This window comes from Hemiscyllium ocellatum, chromosome 23 (genome assembly GCF_020745735.1).
Source record: "Hemiscyllium ocellatum isolate sHemOce1 chromosome 23, sHemOce1.pat.X.cur, whole genome shotgun sequence".
Taxonomy (NCBI): domain Eukaryota; kingdom Metazoa; phylum Chordata; class Chondrichthyes; order Orectolobiformes; family Hemiscylliidae; genus Hemiscyllium; species Hemiscyllium ocellatum.
The window spans coordinates 15351777-15369817 of record NC_083423.1 but is presented as its reverse complement, the minus strand read 5'-3'; the positions used below and the strand labels follow the sequence as shown (position 1 = coordinate 15369817).

At 38.2% G+C, this 18041-nt stretch overlaps 1 protein-coding gene across 1 annotated transcript in view; it reads left to right on the top strand.

The window, feature by feature from the left end:
• The window catches only part of chchd3a (coiled-coil-helix-coiled-coil-helix domain containing 3a), a 241728-nt gene that overhangs the window by 153739 nt on the left and 69948 nt on the right, over positions 1–18041 (top strand). Inside the window, exon 5 of the mRNA XM_060843111.1 lies at positions 9326–9409. Within this exon, the coding sequence (XP_060699094.1) occupies positions 9326–9409 (84 nt within the window). The remainder of the gene's footprint in view (positions 1–9325; positions 9410–18041) is intronic.

The following is an 18041-nucleotide window of genomic DNA, read 5'->3' as shown; positions in this document are numbered from 1 at the left end:
TTCTGAGTCCTCATGATTTTGAATGTTACACTGCTGATGAGAGCATTTGTTTATATTCTGTGTTTTTGGTAATGTGAAATCACCTCATGATCTTTCCTACCATAGAATGGTAACATTGAATGACTTAAGAGAATCCCATTAGTTTTACTATATCTCAGAAATTGGAGTTCTTTATATAGATATATCAGTAAGCCTGCAGTGAAGCACAGGTGTTTTGTCCCGCATGCCATTTATCAGTCTTGGTCTGTTATGGTGGGTAATATCACTTCCGCTTCTTTTTTTGAGGGGTTGGTAAATGGGGTCCAAATCAATATGCTTGTTAATCAAGTTCCAGACCTCTAGGAATTCCTGTTCGTGTCTTTGTTTAGCCTGTCTCAAAATGGATGGATTACCAACTTCTCAGAATTGGCAGTGATATCACCAACAACATATCAAGATAGATAAATAACAAGTAGGACAGAACACAGCACTTCATTAGAAGTTCTTTGATAATATTTGTCCAGAGTGTGGTGCTGGAAAAGCACAGCACATCAGGCAGCATCTAAGGAGCAGGAAAATCGATGTTTTGGGCAGAAACCCTTCATCAGGATGTTGACCTGGCATGGTGACAAAACATATGAGAACAAATCTGCTAGCTCAGTGAGCAAACTTACAACCTGAGCTACAAATCTTCTCCAAAAATAGCAATGTGTAATTACTGTTACTGTTTGTAACGAAAATATATAATTCCTCACTGAAGTTATTAATTTTCAATCTAGAAAGGCTTTAGGCAAGTACGATTGGCACTGTTTACTCATGAGGTAGTTATGCGCTGGCTGAGTGGGCTAACTATCCTGTTTGTGTGTAATTAGCATGTATCTCGTGTAAGCATGTCACTATGTCATGCTATGAGTCATCACCATTATTCTCAAAACCCATTGGAAAATATCAGAATGCATGTCAAAGCAACACAAAAACAAAGATGTGAGAATTTGACTTCAGTTTCCAGAAAATACAAATAGCCTATTGAAAACATTGCCTGCCTTTCTGCATTCAGCCAATAATTCCTGTGCAAGTAATTCTTCCTACTCCTGAGCTGAGCTGCATTAATAAACCTCTGGGTCCTGGACTCCACTGACTTAACCATAAAGCTAAAATTTATAGTAAAATGCATCAAAACTGTATTTTGTTATCATATAAATGAAAATACAATATATTGTGCAAAAGACAAGTAAACTGATACAGTTTCAGTTTTACTTAGTTGTCGGGCCTTTGAGACCTTTTTTTTAAACACAGGTCATAATGTAGCTTGGAGGTAGAAAATCAGTTTTAAATATTTTCTGACTTCTGTGTATGCAATAGGCACCATCTTTGAGATGTAGTCTTGATGAATCAAACATGTGCAAAGTAAGAAATGGAAGCTATTTCCCTGTTGATATTACTAAACAAACCTTCAATAACATACTTGCACATGTATACTACAGCATGAGTAATGTGAACAACTGAATTTGACCTGATTTAACTGAAAAAAAAATTTAAATTTTCAACTTGTCGTCTGTGAAAGAATTATTTGCTTTTTGTTCTTATAGCTGTTCTTTTTTGCTAGGGTAGAATTTCATTGATTCTCACAATCCTCTGGGTACCTTTGCTTGAGACCACTCTTTATTTGTGATTCTGGAGAGTGAATGTGGAAGAGACATACAGCTTATGTCCAAACTTCTTACCGAACAGCTCTTTTCCAACAGTGTCAGTAAATAATAAGGAACAAAACCGTGAAGTTTTCTTTTCCTCTCCCAAGCTGAGGCAGATCAATTATGCTTTTACTACTGTACCCTTGCTGACATGAGTGAACTTGTCACAGACTGGAAATTGGAGTCCAGCATCTTTCTGTATAGCTTAGTGCTAACAGAAAAGCATTTCATTTTTGAACAAATCACAAGCTTCAGAAGGAACCAGTGACAGGTGAGAGAATTATTCAACCAAATAACCATTCCTGCACATATGCATTGGAGAGAAAAATCAATTAAGATTGATTAAGTTATTTTCATCATGTATGACCCTAATTTGGCTTTTCTTAATTTGCATAGACCAAATGTCAAAGTTGTATTCAAATCGCGGCATTAGGGTGATACATAGAAGATTGCAGTCACAATTCTACACTGAGTGTTTCAACTCTGCTTTCCCCACAACAATGCTAAAATGTGCAGGTAAAAATGGAAGGACCAAACAGATAGTTGTGAAGAACAATCTTCTGAGTTAGCAACAGCAAGCAGTAATTCATGATGAGCTGAAAATGTGTTGCATGAGCCTTTCTTCAGGAATCGTGCCTGAAACGTCAATTCTCCTGCTCCTTGGATGCTGCCTGATATCCTGCGCTTTTCCAGCAGCACATTTTCAGCTCTGCAGTCCTCATTTCTCCTATTAATTCATGCTGAGCCTGTTAAATCAACATAATGGATGCAAAATTAGAGGCAAGGTTTCTTAAAAAAAACATCTTGCAATGATGTGCCATTTCTTAAGTGCAAAGCCTTTGCATCATATCCCTCATTACAGGTTCAAAGCGAAGTGATTGCTGAATTACGTTCTTCTGCTGTACTCAGCTAAGAATGATTTTTGTTTTAATTCTGAGTGTTCAGTCTGTTTGTAAAGCCCTCGTGTGCAATGTCTTTGCAGTTACACTGCAACCACATTTTCCCAGAACTTCAGTGACACATAATGCTTGATGTGTGTTTAACTGTGAAAAGTGCTGTGCAGTTGATTACAGACTCTGTCCCTTTCAAATGTGAACATTGTTTGGAAAGACCATTTTAAGGTACATCAATCAAAGCTGTGATTTTACAGCTTAAAGATGGTAGCAATAGGTGCAAATTCAGATGGTTAATTAAGGCTAGCTTCCAAGCAATTCCATGCATGATATTAATTTGACTTAAGTCGCGTATCTTTCCCAAATTTCCAGTACACAATTTTGTTGGATAATACAGTGATATTTTGTGTACTCTAAAGTAGAAATAGAAACAGAAAATGCTGGAAATAGCGAACATGTCTGACAGTGTTTGTGGAAAAAGAAACCGAGTTCATGTTTTAGATCTGTGACCTCTCTGCAGATGTTGCCAGATCAGCTCAGCATTTACAGAAAGGATTTGTAAATAGGGATGCTCCACTGGGAGCCAATATAACTTCATGACCAAAGAGAACAGAAGGTGATGTATGGACAACAGAGTTTAGGGAGGAAGTTTTGAGAGGATTGAATGTACAAGACCAGCCAGAAATCATTTGGGATGTTGAAGTCCAGAGATCCAAAAATATGAATGGCAATTTCAGCAGATGAGTTCAGATTGGAGACTAATCTGCCAATGCTAATAAACTGAAATGGGAGTCGTGATGATGGCGCATATGTAAGGTTGGAATACTTTGTCTGAATCCAACGTGATTGCCAGACTGGAAACACATTATTGCTAGGAAGAGCAATTTGTTTACAAGGGATAGCAGTTGAAGTAGGTAGCAAAACAATGGCTTTTGTCTTTTAAAAATAATTTGAGGAAATTTCCAATACTAGCTCTCGGATAGGTAGTCTGATAATTTAGCAACAGTGGAGGAATCAAGAGAAATGGTAGTAAAGTAGAATTAGGCATAGTGAGTAAACCTGTAAAAACTGAGGCTTTACTTTTGGATAATTCTGCTGACGGACAAAATGTAAATGAGAGGGTACAAGGATAAATCCTTGGGAGACATGAGTGTTTTACCACCTGTATCCTATTCTGAACACCATTCATAGACTCCCAACAGTGTGGAAGCAGGCCATTCAACCATAGAGTCCACACTGCCCACCACCTACCCTACCTCATCTCTGTAATCTTGGATTTTTCATGCCTAATTCACTTAAACTGAACTACCCAGGGCACTACAGGGCTGTTCAGCTGAGCCAACCAATCCATCTTTGGACTGCGCAAGAAAACCCACAAACACTTGAAGAATTCTAGATATAAAAATTGAAAATAACTGATTGCCATAAAAGATCCAGGCATCATGTCCTTATTTGATCATTGCTTTTGGTCAGTATTTCATCTGGTCATCAATTTTCAGTGTTAAGTAGTAATGAGATTGTTACTGTATGGCTAAAATGAAGCTATTTTCACTTCCACTGGACTAAATATGGACAACAATTAAGAGGAATTGACTGTGAAGTCTACTGTTATATCCTGTGATCATCAGTGATGGGATATAAATGCAAGTCTCTTTTTTTTTCAAGTGTGAATAATATCCCTTGTCAAACAAGTCATGAAAATTAAGGTGAACCATCAATGTCATTTTTCTCACCCCTTATTTCATTTTGTGCATTTTTTTGTATTAACAATAAATCCTGTTGCAAACAACTTGCCAATTATTTGAATTTTCAAGAGAAAAGATCAGCTACAAAGCAATAGTGCAAATAGAAAAGACGGAAGAAAAATCCAAAACCAGAGTAATTCCCTCCCTTTCAGTTTAGAATGAGCTTTCAGAGTTTTGGCAGTGAAGTTACCAGTTCTCCTTCGATATGAGATTGTTGCACATTACTGGGTCATGAGGAAGAGCAAAGAAGAAAAGGAGAAACAAGAGCTTTTTGCATAAATGGACCAAAGTCAGTTGGAAATCAACACAAATTCATAAACAACAACATACACTCCAGTAGGGCATTGAGTATACTGGAACAAGTCGAGGTCTTCACAAGCAAAAGTGTGAAAGGTAGGTCAGAACAGTGTTTTTCAAATCACTCTTTAACTCCATTAAGTTAAACAGGACTTTGAATTAAGATAAATCTGTGCAATGCTCAACATGTACAAAATAGTCTGTCCTATTCGTTAACTGGCTTTGTACAATCAGCATCACTGTCACTTCAGGGCAATTAGCAATGGGCAATAATTGCTGAACTTCCCAGGGGTAGCATATGCTGAAAATACATGTTTGAAAATATGTATGTTGTCACATTAATTGTACGAACCCATTCTGTTCAATAAGTATATAAATGGAACTGTTCTTTCCCAGCTTCATCAGCAGTTCCAAATAAACCACATTTCCCAGACTGAAAAATACTTGCTTCAATGCAATATAGTGCACAAGCGGTTGACAAATTTGCTACAAATTTACAGAATAAAGATATTACATGGTATTATCTTTATAATAAAACTTCTTTTTCTTTCAGTGCTTCAAATCGATTTGCTTCCCATCATGTAGCTGAGTAAAACATTTTTGCTTAATAGTGTAATTTAGGCCAATTGGTTGCTTTGAGACACAATCACCCTGTAAATGGAATGGCAGATTGCAAGCTTTGCTATGCTTTCAACGTGCTTATTCATCCAGTTCACAAAAGGTAGTACAAATTATTTTCTTGAATTCTGGTTGGTTCATCCTGTAGCACTTAATTCTTATTGCAAACTCACGCTCACAACTGAAGTGCCAGTTTCAGATCATTTAAACACTCAGTATTAGCTAATTTTTTTTCTGTGTGATGTTTATATTTGTGGAAAATGTGATCAAGCTTGAATTCTTTTCATTAAGTCAACACTTGAAGAGCTTCATTTACATTTGGATTTTATATGGTGAAGTAAAACCACTGCAGTATCTTTTTTTAAAGATGAGCATTTGTTATCTTCAAATTGAGATGGAAAATTGATTTTGGTGAGTAGATCCACCTATGATGCTGAGCTGTTCAAAGAAGAAGGTCCAAATTATTCTGAGATAGCCAGCAAAGTCTTGAGGAATATCTCAAAGAGCTTCATAAGCTAGGGAGGCAAATAAATACAAGTTGTATTTCTGATCAGTAACCAATGACTGGTGCTCGGAAAGGTGTATCTCACGTGGGAACAGCTTCAAGTTTAACTGTAATTTACGCCACACTTTAATGGTTTCCAGATGAAATGTAGCCACGTGAGTGAATAATAAAATTGCTCTCAGCTCCGAACTGGAAAACTCCATCATTGCTTTGAATTTCCATCTTGACCTACTTAATATGCTCCATCTCAAAACTTTGTTTTTAAAAAACAGGCTCTCAATTGTTGCTTTCAGAGGAGGAATATAACAGAAATGAGGAACTAAATAAGTTTTTGCTCTTTGCTAAGTGGTTTTGTACTATTTGGTTTATCTTTGTCCCATAATGATGATCTAGATTTAGAAAAAGTTCATTATAAACAATTTCAGACATTTAAATAAAAACAACTTATTGAGGAAGCTAGAAATCTGAAATGAAGCAAAGTACTGAAGAAATTCAGCAGATCAGGCTGTATCTGTGGTTGAGATAGATGCTGTCAGTTCTGATGAGTTTCTCCATTACTTTGTTTTATTCCAAACCTTCAAACATTTTTGTGCCTTTTCTGATCATTCAGAAAATGTTAAGGTGATTGTCCCTCCTTTTTGTGCATAAGGATAGAAAGATAGAAAACATGACCAAGGTAGGCCATTTGGCCCATCGCATCCATTCTATCATACACCTTTGTCACCTTCAGCTTCGAGAAATCTCCCTATATATTTTGTGAGCATGTTCAATCACTTAACCTGCACAAGTTTTTCTGTGGTAGAGGTTTCCATGAATTCACCACTGTATGAAAACATTGCTCCTCATTTCAATCCAAAATGGGCCATCACTTATTCAGATCCATCATCCATCGTTGTGCATCCTGTGGCCAGTGGAAACGTCATCATGTCACAGACGCTCTTTATCACAGCATCCAGTCTGTCCAATGCTGTCAGAATCTCACATGTTAGAATGAGACCTCTTCTTCTTCTTAATCCTAATTAAAACACATCCAGTTGATCAAACCTTATCTCTTATACAATAAATCTGTCATCCCATCAATTAGTCCAGTGAACTTCTGCAGCACTCACTCTCTGTCAAGTACATCCTTTTATTGGTAAGGAGACTAAAACTGCACATAATACTGCAGATGTGATCACACAAAAGCCCTGTACAGCGGCACTGCAACATCCTTGTTCTTGAACTCAAATTCTCTTGCAATGAAGGCCAGCATGCTTTTTCCCTTCCTAACTGCTTGCTGCAATGCATGTATACTTGCAATAACTAATTCACAAGGACAGACTAGGTCTCTTTGATCATCAACCTTTAAATAGTACTCTCTTATTTCTGTTTTCTCTGTTTCTACAACTTCATGTATATTCATAAACTAGATCTGAATTTTCCTACTCACTCAACTTTAATCACTACTTTTAGTTTGCATCAATGTCTCCCTTTAAACTTCCAGCTTTACGTCCTCTCATGTCCAGTATTCGAGGTATGATAATATGATTTTGTGGCAACAGGCTGGGAGCCCAGTGGTTCCAAGTTCCAGTCCCATCATGACTAGTTGTGAAATGGAGTTGAGTAAGTCTAATATGTGCTAGCTTATTATTTGAGAGCATAAAATTGTTGAACTACTGCGCTTTTCTTGTGATATGTGGTTGACTTTAGGACCATAAAAAATAAGAACAGGAGTAAGCCACTTGGCTCCTCATGTGTGCTCTGCCATTTGATAGGATCATGATGGAATCCAATATTCTTTGCGTCCATTTTCTTGTTCTTTGCTTGTAATCCTTGATTTCCCCAACTGACCAAGAATCTATCCATCTCAGCCTTAAATATACACTAAGGCATTGCCCCCACAGCTGTCTCTGGCAAGCTTCAGACACCTTCAATTCTGAGAGAAGAAATTCCTCCTTGTCGCAGTCTTATCCTTAACCTGTGCTTCATAGCCCTCGATGTTTCCCTGAATGGAAACATCCTCTCAGCATTACCCTGTCAAGCCTCTTAAGAATCCTGTGTTTCAATAAAATCATCTGTTATTCTTCTAAAATCTTAGAACCATCTTCAGAAGATTCTTATCTTTCCCTCAGGACAATTTGAAGTGGACAAAAAATGTACTTTGCCTAATGTCATCTATATTTTCTTAAACTATCATTTGCCAAGTATTTGAGCTTAACTATGTAAATGTCTGACTAGATAAATGGAAAGCACAAGACCTGTTCATTGTAATTCAAAGAAAAATTCATCAATTATCAGATACATCGGAGTGTAGAGTTGGGCTTTGTAAGATTCACTCTCTTCCTGTTCATTCCATTCTCTTTGTGGTACATCAGAATAAGCATTTTAAGGAAGGCGTTACAAGGTGTTGCCATCCTTGGATTAAATGCCAGTCCATTGGTGTCACTGTCAGATAGTGAAAAAGTAAGGTCAAAAGCCTTAGGACAAATTTCTGCAGTTGTTATTAATGTAACAGAAAAGCTGAGAATACTAGAAACACTCGAGGTCTGTGTGTGGCATCAGTAGCAACAGAAACAATTTGTTTTGTGTTTTAGTTCTAGAAGATATATGGGGTTGAGTGTCACAGCAACTGTAATAGTTCAAGAAATTATCATTGCTTTTTCAATGACAATTTGGAATGGGCAATAAATGCTGTCCCAGTGAGCAACAGTCACATTCGATGAATGAAGAAAAGATGGTGGAGATCTGGCAAAAGGAGGTGAAAGTAACTGGAAATTTGCTGTTCCCTAAACATTGCTTGTGTCATTTATTCACCCATTTCTTTGCAAAGGGATCTGTGGAATTGCCCTAAATAGTGCCCGATTTTTGGAAACAAAATCAAATTGCTGGAAAATCTCAGGTCTGGCAGCATCTGTGGAGAGAAATCAGAATTACCGTTTTGGGTTCAGTATTTGAGGGATGTGCTTACCATCATTTTTGATTTTGCCATGTTTTATCAAATATGAGTGTTATGTGCATGTCAGAATTAACTAGTAGAAATTACTGTGCTCAACTACAAATAAATGATTTACTGGCTGCATCTGTGTGGATGTTAACTCATTTGTGTTTCACTATCAAGCTCAGTCATTTGTCCAGTCTGTTTCTCCAATTGTGTTGTCATTATTTGATGTTGAACAAAGAGATTCTTTCAAATTTGACACTTGAACATAAAATGTTTCTCATTTGTCATTCCATTGTGCATAATTTTAATGAGTTCTGACTGTAATCTTCCTTTCATAACTCAGTTTGAATGTAAGTGCTGGGTGACACTTGTCCAGGCATATAGCATTGAGTTAATGTTTCCTACTCTCTACTCAGAAAAGTAGAGCTCTTCACTGTGTTCTCTGACAGTGAAATCCAAACTTTAAAAGAGAGAGTGTCAGAAAATTGACCATCACCTTCATTGTGGTAAATGTGAAACTTTGCAGTGAGCCTTGTGTATCTGCACCACCAACAAATGTGCATATCCCGTACTTTATTCCTGCAATTTAAAGGCACCCAAGCTTTTTAACTGTACAATAGAGGCACGAATGTGTTTACTCGCTGAATTACAAATAACCATTTTCTTTCCACTTTCAGACAAAACAATTGGAAGAAAAGGAAAAAGAACTGCAAAAGCTCAATGCTTATTACAAGGAGCAAGTGACCAGACTTGAAGATAGGGTAAGAAGGACTTTGTTTTTAACAAATGCTTTTTTCACTGAAGTTGAGGGAAAGCAGAACAAACCATATAGCTTAATGCTAACAGTCAAAAGCTGTCTCCAAGCATGTTGTTAAGTTCTGTCCTTTTGAATAAATTGTTCATGTTTCATATGATTACCTAAAATCTAATCTAAGTAAACTTTCCAGCTACCTCATTTTCACTGATTGAAATGTGGAGGGGTGAATGTAAAATAGCAATTTTCAAAAGTAGCACTGACTAAATTACATTGAATATTATCATCTTCAGATCTCACTCTCTGCTGATGGATAGTCAACTTTCTTTCTTGGACAAACTTGATAACAATACCAAACATGCGTAGGCCATTAAATTGTTATCTAGTTGGACACCAGCTTATTTTTGAAGGAAATGTTTGCATTCACAAATCTTTTGTCATTGGGATAATACTGTTAGCTATTAGCATTTGATACATTATCATAAAATCACACTATCCAATAATCGAGCAAAGTGTTAGTCTTTCAAGTTCTTATGTTTGTAAAAGTGTGTTTAAAGTTATTTGATGTGGTATGGCTGCAATTCCACTCTTGGTTCTTCGGTAACATACAACTACTTTGCACAACTGGGAATACTTCAATATAACTACACTAAATAGTTCGGAAATGAATGTTTAAATAGCATAATTCTAGGACTTGAATTCTTTTATTGGTGGACAACTTAAAAACTGCCATTTGCATTTTCTGTACAAACTTCAGGAAGGTAAATACTATTTTAGCCAAACTTTTCATTCATTCCTGTTCATCAGGCACTAAAGGAACAATAGAGAGCACACATCTCAAGTGCAGGTGGCATACCTTGTCTTTTGAGATGGAGTGAGATTTCAGTCACCTCTTAATTTTTTTTTCAAAATAGCAATATTAATTAAGATGATGAAAAATACGAAGAGTTGGCGATTCATAATTGCTGCACAATTCATTAATGGCATGGTGATCTTCCAATTCAATTCTAGCTTCCCATACTATTTCTGTATCCTTTGATTAAACTCCTGAGCTGACATCTATAAATTTCAGTCTTCAATGTACTTTGTAACTGAATATCCCCAGCCTCTGCAGGTAGAAAATTCCAAAAGTTATCAATCCTTTTAATGAGGAACTTTCTCTTAGTTTCAGTCTTAAATGACTGAGGTGACAGTCTGACAAAATATACTGCTTGCAGTATTCCTGTCAAGCTGCTTAAGAATTTCAGACACTTCAATACAAACACTTTCGTAACTGGAAAGTAAAAGCCTAGTCGATTCAATCTTTCATGCCTAGGCATTTGCTCCTCCTTCACCATCCCAGGAATCAATCAAGTGAACTTTCCTCCACTCCCTGTTGGGCAAATGTCTCATTCCTATGGTAAGATGATCAAAAATGTACTCTTGTTAACCAAATGTTACCTCTACAAAGCCTTATGTAATTACATTGTTATGAATGATAATGTTCCATTTGTTTTCCTAAACACACGTTGTACTAGAATTTCTGTTTTGATTTGTGTGCAAGGATACCCAGATTTATCTGCATATCACTATTTATTTTTTTAAAAAATATTTGCATAAAGCTGAATGCAATCAATAATTGCCATTTATTTAATGCCTTTTCATCAAGATGCCTCAAGGTGCTTAAACATATTACATGGCTAGAGTATCCTGCCACTAAAAAGGTGTTTAAAATACCATGCCTTGATTGTATGTACATTTTTTCCTTTGCTACGTTTTGTTTTTGCAGAACAAGGAGCATTGAGCCATGCTCATTATCTCATATAAGTGAATCCTGTTGAAAAGGCTTGATCTTATTTTCATTTACGATGTGCTACAATCACAAATTTAAGCTGTACTAATTGTAAATGGCTGAAAGAAAAGGCCATCAAGTTTTTTTGAATGCCTTGCTACTTACAGAGAACCTTTAACTGTTTCCACTTCTCTTGCCTTGCCTGCTCCCCTCCCGAACTTAGTGAATCATTTTGGAGCAGTTAGGCTAGAGGGGTTCCTGATGAAGGGCTTATGCTCGAAACGTCGAATTCTCTATTCCTGAGATGCTGCCTGGCCTGCTGTGCTTTGACCAGCAACACATTTGCAGCTGTGATCTCCAGCATCTGCAGACCTCATTTTTTACTAGAGGGGTTCTCAATCCATCATGGCAAGGCATTTTGAACTTCCATCTATACGTTGATTCCGAGAGTAGTGTGGTGCATCATGATTTTCAGTTTCGTTTTGGGAGGTGAAGCCTCTGTATTGCAGACATGTTTTGCAATACTTTTCAAATTACAGGATTTTGGTATAAGCATTTCAATGAAGATCCAGAAGAATAACTGAAGTGTTGCAATTGACAGTCCCTAAATCCCTATTTTCACCTTTCCCAGGCATATTAATATTTGTGTGTTGCTTCCATACTGTTCTTTTGTCAGCATACAGTGTTTGTGTTTGTCATTTTTTTTTAACAGTTATTATGCAAGCTTGAATGTGTCTTGGCCACAACCTGTGGGGATAGAAAATCTCAGCACAGTCAATGCTAAAAGTCATGAACATTGCAATATGCCCAAGGACAGCTTAACTGCCCGTTTTGTCAATGATGCCTCAAATATTGTCAGGCTGAAGCAGTTCCATTATAAATGAAGATAATGTTATATATGTATTACCAGAAGGAAAAATCACTTCTCGTACACTTTATTAAGTCTCAAATAAATTTATGATGCACAGCACCATCTTCAATGTTAGTCAAAATGTATTCAAAAGCAATTCAGATGACCCTTCACAACTTGCCTTTCATGAATGATGACACACGAGTTATTTACTAACCAACCAGTTCAGAAGTGGGCGGCACAGTGGTTAGCACTGTTGCCTCACAGCGCCAGAGACCCGGGTTCAATTCCCGCCTCAGGCGACTGTGCGGAGTTTGCACGTTCTCCCCGTGCCTGCGTGGGTTTCCTCCGGGTGCTCCGGTTTCCTCCCACAGTCCAAAGATGTGCGGGTCAGGTGAATTGGCCATGCTAAATTGCCCATAGTGTTAGGTAAGGGGTAAATGTAGGGGTATGGGTGGGTTTCGCTTCGGCGGGTCGGTGTGGACTTGTTGGGCCGAAGGGCCTGTTTCCACACTGTAAGTAATCTAATCTAATCTAATCTAAAAAAAATGCTATTACGCACTTCGGGAGCAGGTAAGACTTCAACTCTTGTGGCTCAGAGATAGGGATAATACAACTGTGCCACAAGAGTCCTGTGATTAAACACTATTTTTTGAAATATTGAACCTATTTTTCTAACCAACCTGTTCAGAGATGTTATTACACACTTCTGGACTAGGTGGAATTTGAACCTGAGCATCTTTGTCTAGGGACCAAGACATGACCACAGAGTCTCAAGAGGGCACCCAAATTCTACTGCACTATGTATTCCCAGGTGGTTTTTCATCCAAAAACTAATCAAACCTGAGTGTGCTTAGCTACCAAGATCAGATGAGAGTGGGCGTTTTCAGACAAGTCACTTAGGTTGTTGATAATATTCAGCTGCTATAATTAAACTATGGATTGATCCATTAGTTCACACCTTACGATACATCAAGTCATAGAATCTGTCATAGAGACATACAACACTGAAATAGACCCTTCGGTCCAACTCATGTATGCTAACCAGATATCCTCAATTAATCTCATCCCATTTGCCAGCACTTGGCCCATATCCCTCTAAACCCTTCCCTCTTCATAAACCCATCCAGATGCCTTTTAAATGTTGTAATTCTACCAGTCTCCACTACTTACTCTGGCAGCTCATTCCAAACACGGACCATCCCTTGCATGAAAAAATTGCCTCTTAGGTTTTTCTCAGAGGAGTCATAAAACAATCCGGGCTCTGAATCGACTGATTTGGTATGGAGATGAAAATGGGCAATTGGGAGGCCTTTTCGTTTATATGTAAACAAATGAGACGTTAGGCCAAAGCTTCCACGTTTTAGTAACCTGCATAATAAAAGGGGAGTGGTCAGTCCTAAAAGCTGAAGTCCTGTTTGAGTCAGTTCAGCAGTGGGCTGTGTGGAAACAGGCTACTAGACTCTATCTCCTTCTGTCCTTCTAACTTCGACCTGTAAGCCTTTGTTTCATTTTTGTTTATTGGGACTGTTGTGTATTTTCGAAACCGCATAATTAAGTCTAGTTTGTATAGAGTTCCGTGGTTATTCGTTATTCTATTCTTTGTGTTTGATTCCATAATGTTATGAATAAAGTTTTCTGTTTTAAAACCTGGTAGTCAACCTAGCTAACTTACTCCAGGTAATTTTTAACTGTACATTTACCGAAACAAATAGCAAAGTTACGGTCTGGGCTGCCAGCTTCAAAATGTTTTGAGTGGTCTGGCCAAGTCCATAACAGGTTTGTGGCTCTTTGCAGAGTCTAAACAGCAAGTGGTAGGTGCTCATGTCTTTGTTTTGGGTGTTGGTTTGGTTGGGTAGACAAAGCTTGGGATAGTAATGGCTCTTTTAGTCACCAAGAGATTTCCGGAGGTGGATGGGGTGACTTTGGAAGTTTTACCAGAGGTGAATAAGAACTAGCTACAGGAGTTAGCAGACAAGCTGCATTCTGAGTTGCCTCTTTCTGTGAGGAGAGATTATTTCAGTCGTAGCTCAGCATTTAAATTTGCTGGAAACGCCATCAAGATCTACAGAGATCACAAGAATTCAATTGCTAATGGAGCCGCTTGATTGTGAGGCAAGGGAAGGTAAGGGCAGCAGAAATGAAACATTTTGAGTTACAATTAAAAGCAAATGAGAAAGAAAAAGAATGAGGGGCTTTAGCGGAAGAGAAAGAATAAAAAAGCGTGTTTGAAACTGACACTTCAAGGGAAAAAGCTGAAAATGTGTTGCTGGTCAAAGCACAGCAGGCCAGGCAGCATCTCAGGAATAGAGAATTCGACGTTTCGAGCATAAGCCCTTCATCAGGAATCATTCCTGATGAAGGGCTTATGCTCGAAACGTCGAATTCTCTATTCCTGAGATGCTGCCTGGCCTGCTGTGCTTTGACCAGCAACACATTTTCAGCTGTGATCTCCAGCATCTGCAGACCTCATTTTTTACTACTTATAAAGGGAAGTCAGCAGAAATAGATGGACAAGGTTGAAGGCAAGTCGGGGGGAGAGCAGAAAGTTAAAATGGCAAGGTTAGCAGTTGAAGTGGTCATTTATAAGTAAGTCCATAAAACACAGTTTAGCTTCCAGAATCCATTTCAGTCCATAAGGGATAGAAATTGGGGCAAAGAGAAACCCTCATGTGGGAAGGGAAAGTCAGATCTCAGTGAAGATCATAAGGATAACTTAACACAGGGTAAAAAAGAAACCCTTGAAGGGCACAAAGGTAAAAAGCACGCTGGTGTTTTCATTGTAATAAAGTGGGCCATGTGAAATCAATGTTGGTGGGCAAGGAGAAAGCCAGATGTTGGAAAACAGGACCAAGCTTGGAAGTCTTGTTGGACTGGTAATAGAAAACACAAGGGAAGTTAGACAACTGCCTCAGTGTACAAGTTGATCGGATGTTGGTTAAGGATAAAGTGCCAGATCTGCTTAAAAAATATACATGCAAGGGTAAAGTTTATTTGCACAGTCCAGAAATAGCAGGTAAAGAGGTTACAGTATATGGGGACACAGGATCCTCTCAGTCTGTAATGGTGAAGAGTGAGGAGATATGTACTCCTGAAGGACTATTGACAGAAAAACAATGCTATCAGGAATTCACGGTGAGTCAAAAAGCACTTAATTATGTACAGTGAGGCTAGAGTGTCCAGAGAAGAGTGGAAAATTTGTGGTAGGAGCACTGGATAAACTCTCAGCTCCAGTAATACAATTTGTCCTTGCAAATGATTTAGCTGAATTACAAGTGGTATGGTGCCTACTCCATTTGAAAATCCAGTGGAGATGCAGGCAAAAGAAATGCAGGATATTTATCCAGGAGTCTTCCCAGATTGTGTCTTAATGAGATTAGAGTCACAAGTTGAAGCAGGGGAGATGAAAAGGCATAGATAAAGCTGACATAATGTTATCTGAGACTTTTTTGATCAGGTAAGTGGGACAGAGAAGAATCAAAATGGTAAACCTGCAAGTATCTTTCGCTCTGCTAAGCCTATTGAGTTACATCAGAAGATGAGAACTTAAAGCAGTTGTATCAGAAAAGCGCAGCAGACATACATTTTTCAGCTCTGATCTCCAGCATCTACAGTCCTCACTTTATCCCAGTTGTATCAGAAGGCATACACATGAAAGGAGAGTGCATCCCTGTGTGTTAATACTTAACAAATGATGTCTTAATGAGGAAATGGAGACCATCACACATTCAAGCGCATGAGAAATGGGGATAAGTTAATCAAATTGTTTTGCCACTAGCGTTTAGAAAGGAGGTGCTACAAGTGGCACATGAGCTACCACTTGGAGGTCTTTTAGAAATGAGGAAAACACAGGCTAAACAAGACAAGGATGGTCGAATTTTGCTAGACGTGTGATACATGTCAGGTATTCGGAAAACCACAGGCAGTAATAAAACCTGCATCTTTAATCCCTATTCCAGCTTTGAGGAACTTGTCACAAGAGTCTTGATTGATTTGCAAACAAAAAGTGAGAATCATTATTTATTGACAATAATGGAAGTATCGACTCGATTTCCTGAGGCAATCTCATTACATAATATCACAGCTAAAAGGGTTATCGAAGAATTACTGAAATTTTGTACTAGATTCGGGCTACCAATAGAGATCCAGTCAGATCAAGGGTCAAACTTCACATCCAAGTTATTCAAGGAGGTTATGGATAGCTTGGGAATAAAACAATTCAGATCTACTGCATACCATCCAGAATCGCAGGGAGCGTGAACAAGGTGGCATCAAACGCCACATACCATGTTGAGGGCTTAAAGTCAGGATTATTCAGATGATTGGGGTAAGGGAGTTCCAAATGAATGTACCAAATAAATTGACCAAGTTCAGTCCATTTGAATTAATTTCTGGGCATGAAGTAAACAGACTGTTAAAATTGATTAAGCAGAAATTAGCAAGTCAGAATTCAGAGATCACCCATTTGGACTAAAATTTTGGACTCAAATTTTAGAGAACAACTAAGTAGAGCTGGGGAGTTGGCTAGACAGCATTTAAAAGTATCACCACATGCAATGTAACAAGAAGCGGATAAGAAATCAAAAATTTGTAATTTTTCCATTGTGGATAAGGTATTGGTGTTAGATCCAGTAATAGGTAAACCTTTAAAAGCAAGGTTTAGTGGACCTTATCAAATCAAAAGGAAATTGATTGAGGTGAACTACTTGATAGGGACTCCAGACAGGAAGAAATCTCAGTGTGTCATGTGAGTATGCTCAAAAGGTATTTTGACAGGGTAGGAAGGCAAGAGGGGCAGGTGTTGATGATTACAGCACAGAAGGAAGAACTAAGTTCAGAGAATTCTGAATTGGACATTACTCAAGTCAAATTTGACAATGAGCAAATTGTCAAAAATCTGGATGAATTATTGAATTAACTTCCATAAGAAAATCGAAATGACCTGAAAGAGCTATAACTATCACATGTGGAGATATGCGGAAATAAACTGGGAAGTACCAATCTAATTGTGCATGGTGTAGATATTGGAGATGCTGTTCCGATTAAGCAATATCCTTGTAGGCATAACCCTCTAAAGTTGACACAGGTTCATAAGGAGATAGAATGCGTGCTCCAAGATGGCATAATCTAAGTGAGTTACAGTGACTGGAGCTCACCCATAGTCATAGTGCCAAAGCCAGATGGTACCCAACGCTTCTGTGTGGGCTATTGCAAAGTCCATGCCATTACGAAGACTGATGCATATCCAATTGCACGGTTGGAGAACTATGTTGAAAAGGTGAGACAAGCAACTTAGATTTCTAAGTTGGATTTGCTCCAAGGTTATTCACAAGTACCTCAGTCAGAGAAAGCAAAAGCAATTTCGGCTTTGATTATGCCAAATGGACTATGTCAGTTCAAAGTCATGCCATCTGGTATGAAAAACGCTCCAGGCACATTTCAGAGACTAACAAATAAGGTCATTGCAGGATTACCCAACTGTGTGATGTTTATTCGGGTGATTTTTAGTCACTCGTGGAAGGAGCATTTACAGCATTTATTGGACTTGTTTGATTGACTTCAGAAGGCAAGCTTGATGGTAAGCCTAACTAAAAGTGAATTTGCCAAAGCCAAGTCACTTTCAACGGCTCTGTTAATAGACACAGACAATGTGAAAACTAATGTAATTGGGGCATTTCTCACACAGTGAAAAAAGCAGTAATACGGTTCCTGGGATTGAGTGGATTTTACCAAACGTTTGTGTGGAACTTTAGTAGTATGGCTGCTTCACTCACTGAATTGTTTTAAAAAGAGAGCAAGAAGTTTCAGTGGACTATCCAAAGGCATTTGACAGTCCAAAACCTGTTAACTTCAATCCCAGTATTAGCCACACCTGATTACACAAAGCCTTTCAAGGTACCTCTCGATGCCAGTGATGTGGGTGTCAGTGCGGTGCTCCTGCAGGAGGATAACAAGGGGATAGAAAGACCCTTCAGGTATTTTTCCAGGAAGTTGCACGTTCATCAGCAGAAATATTCA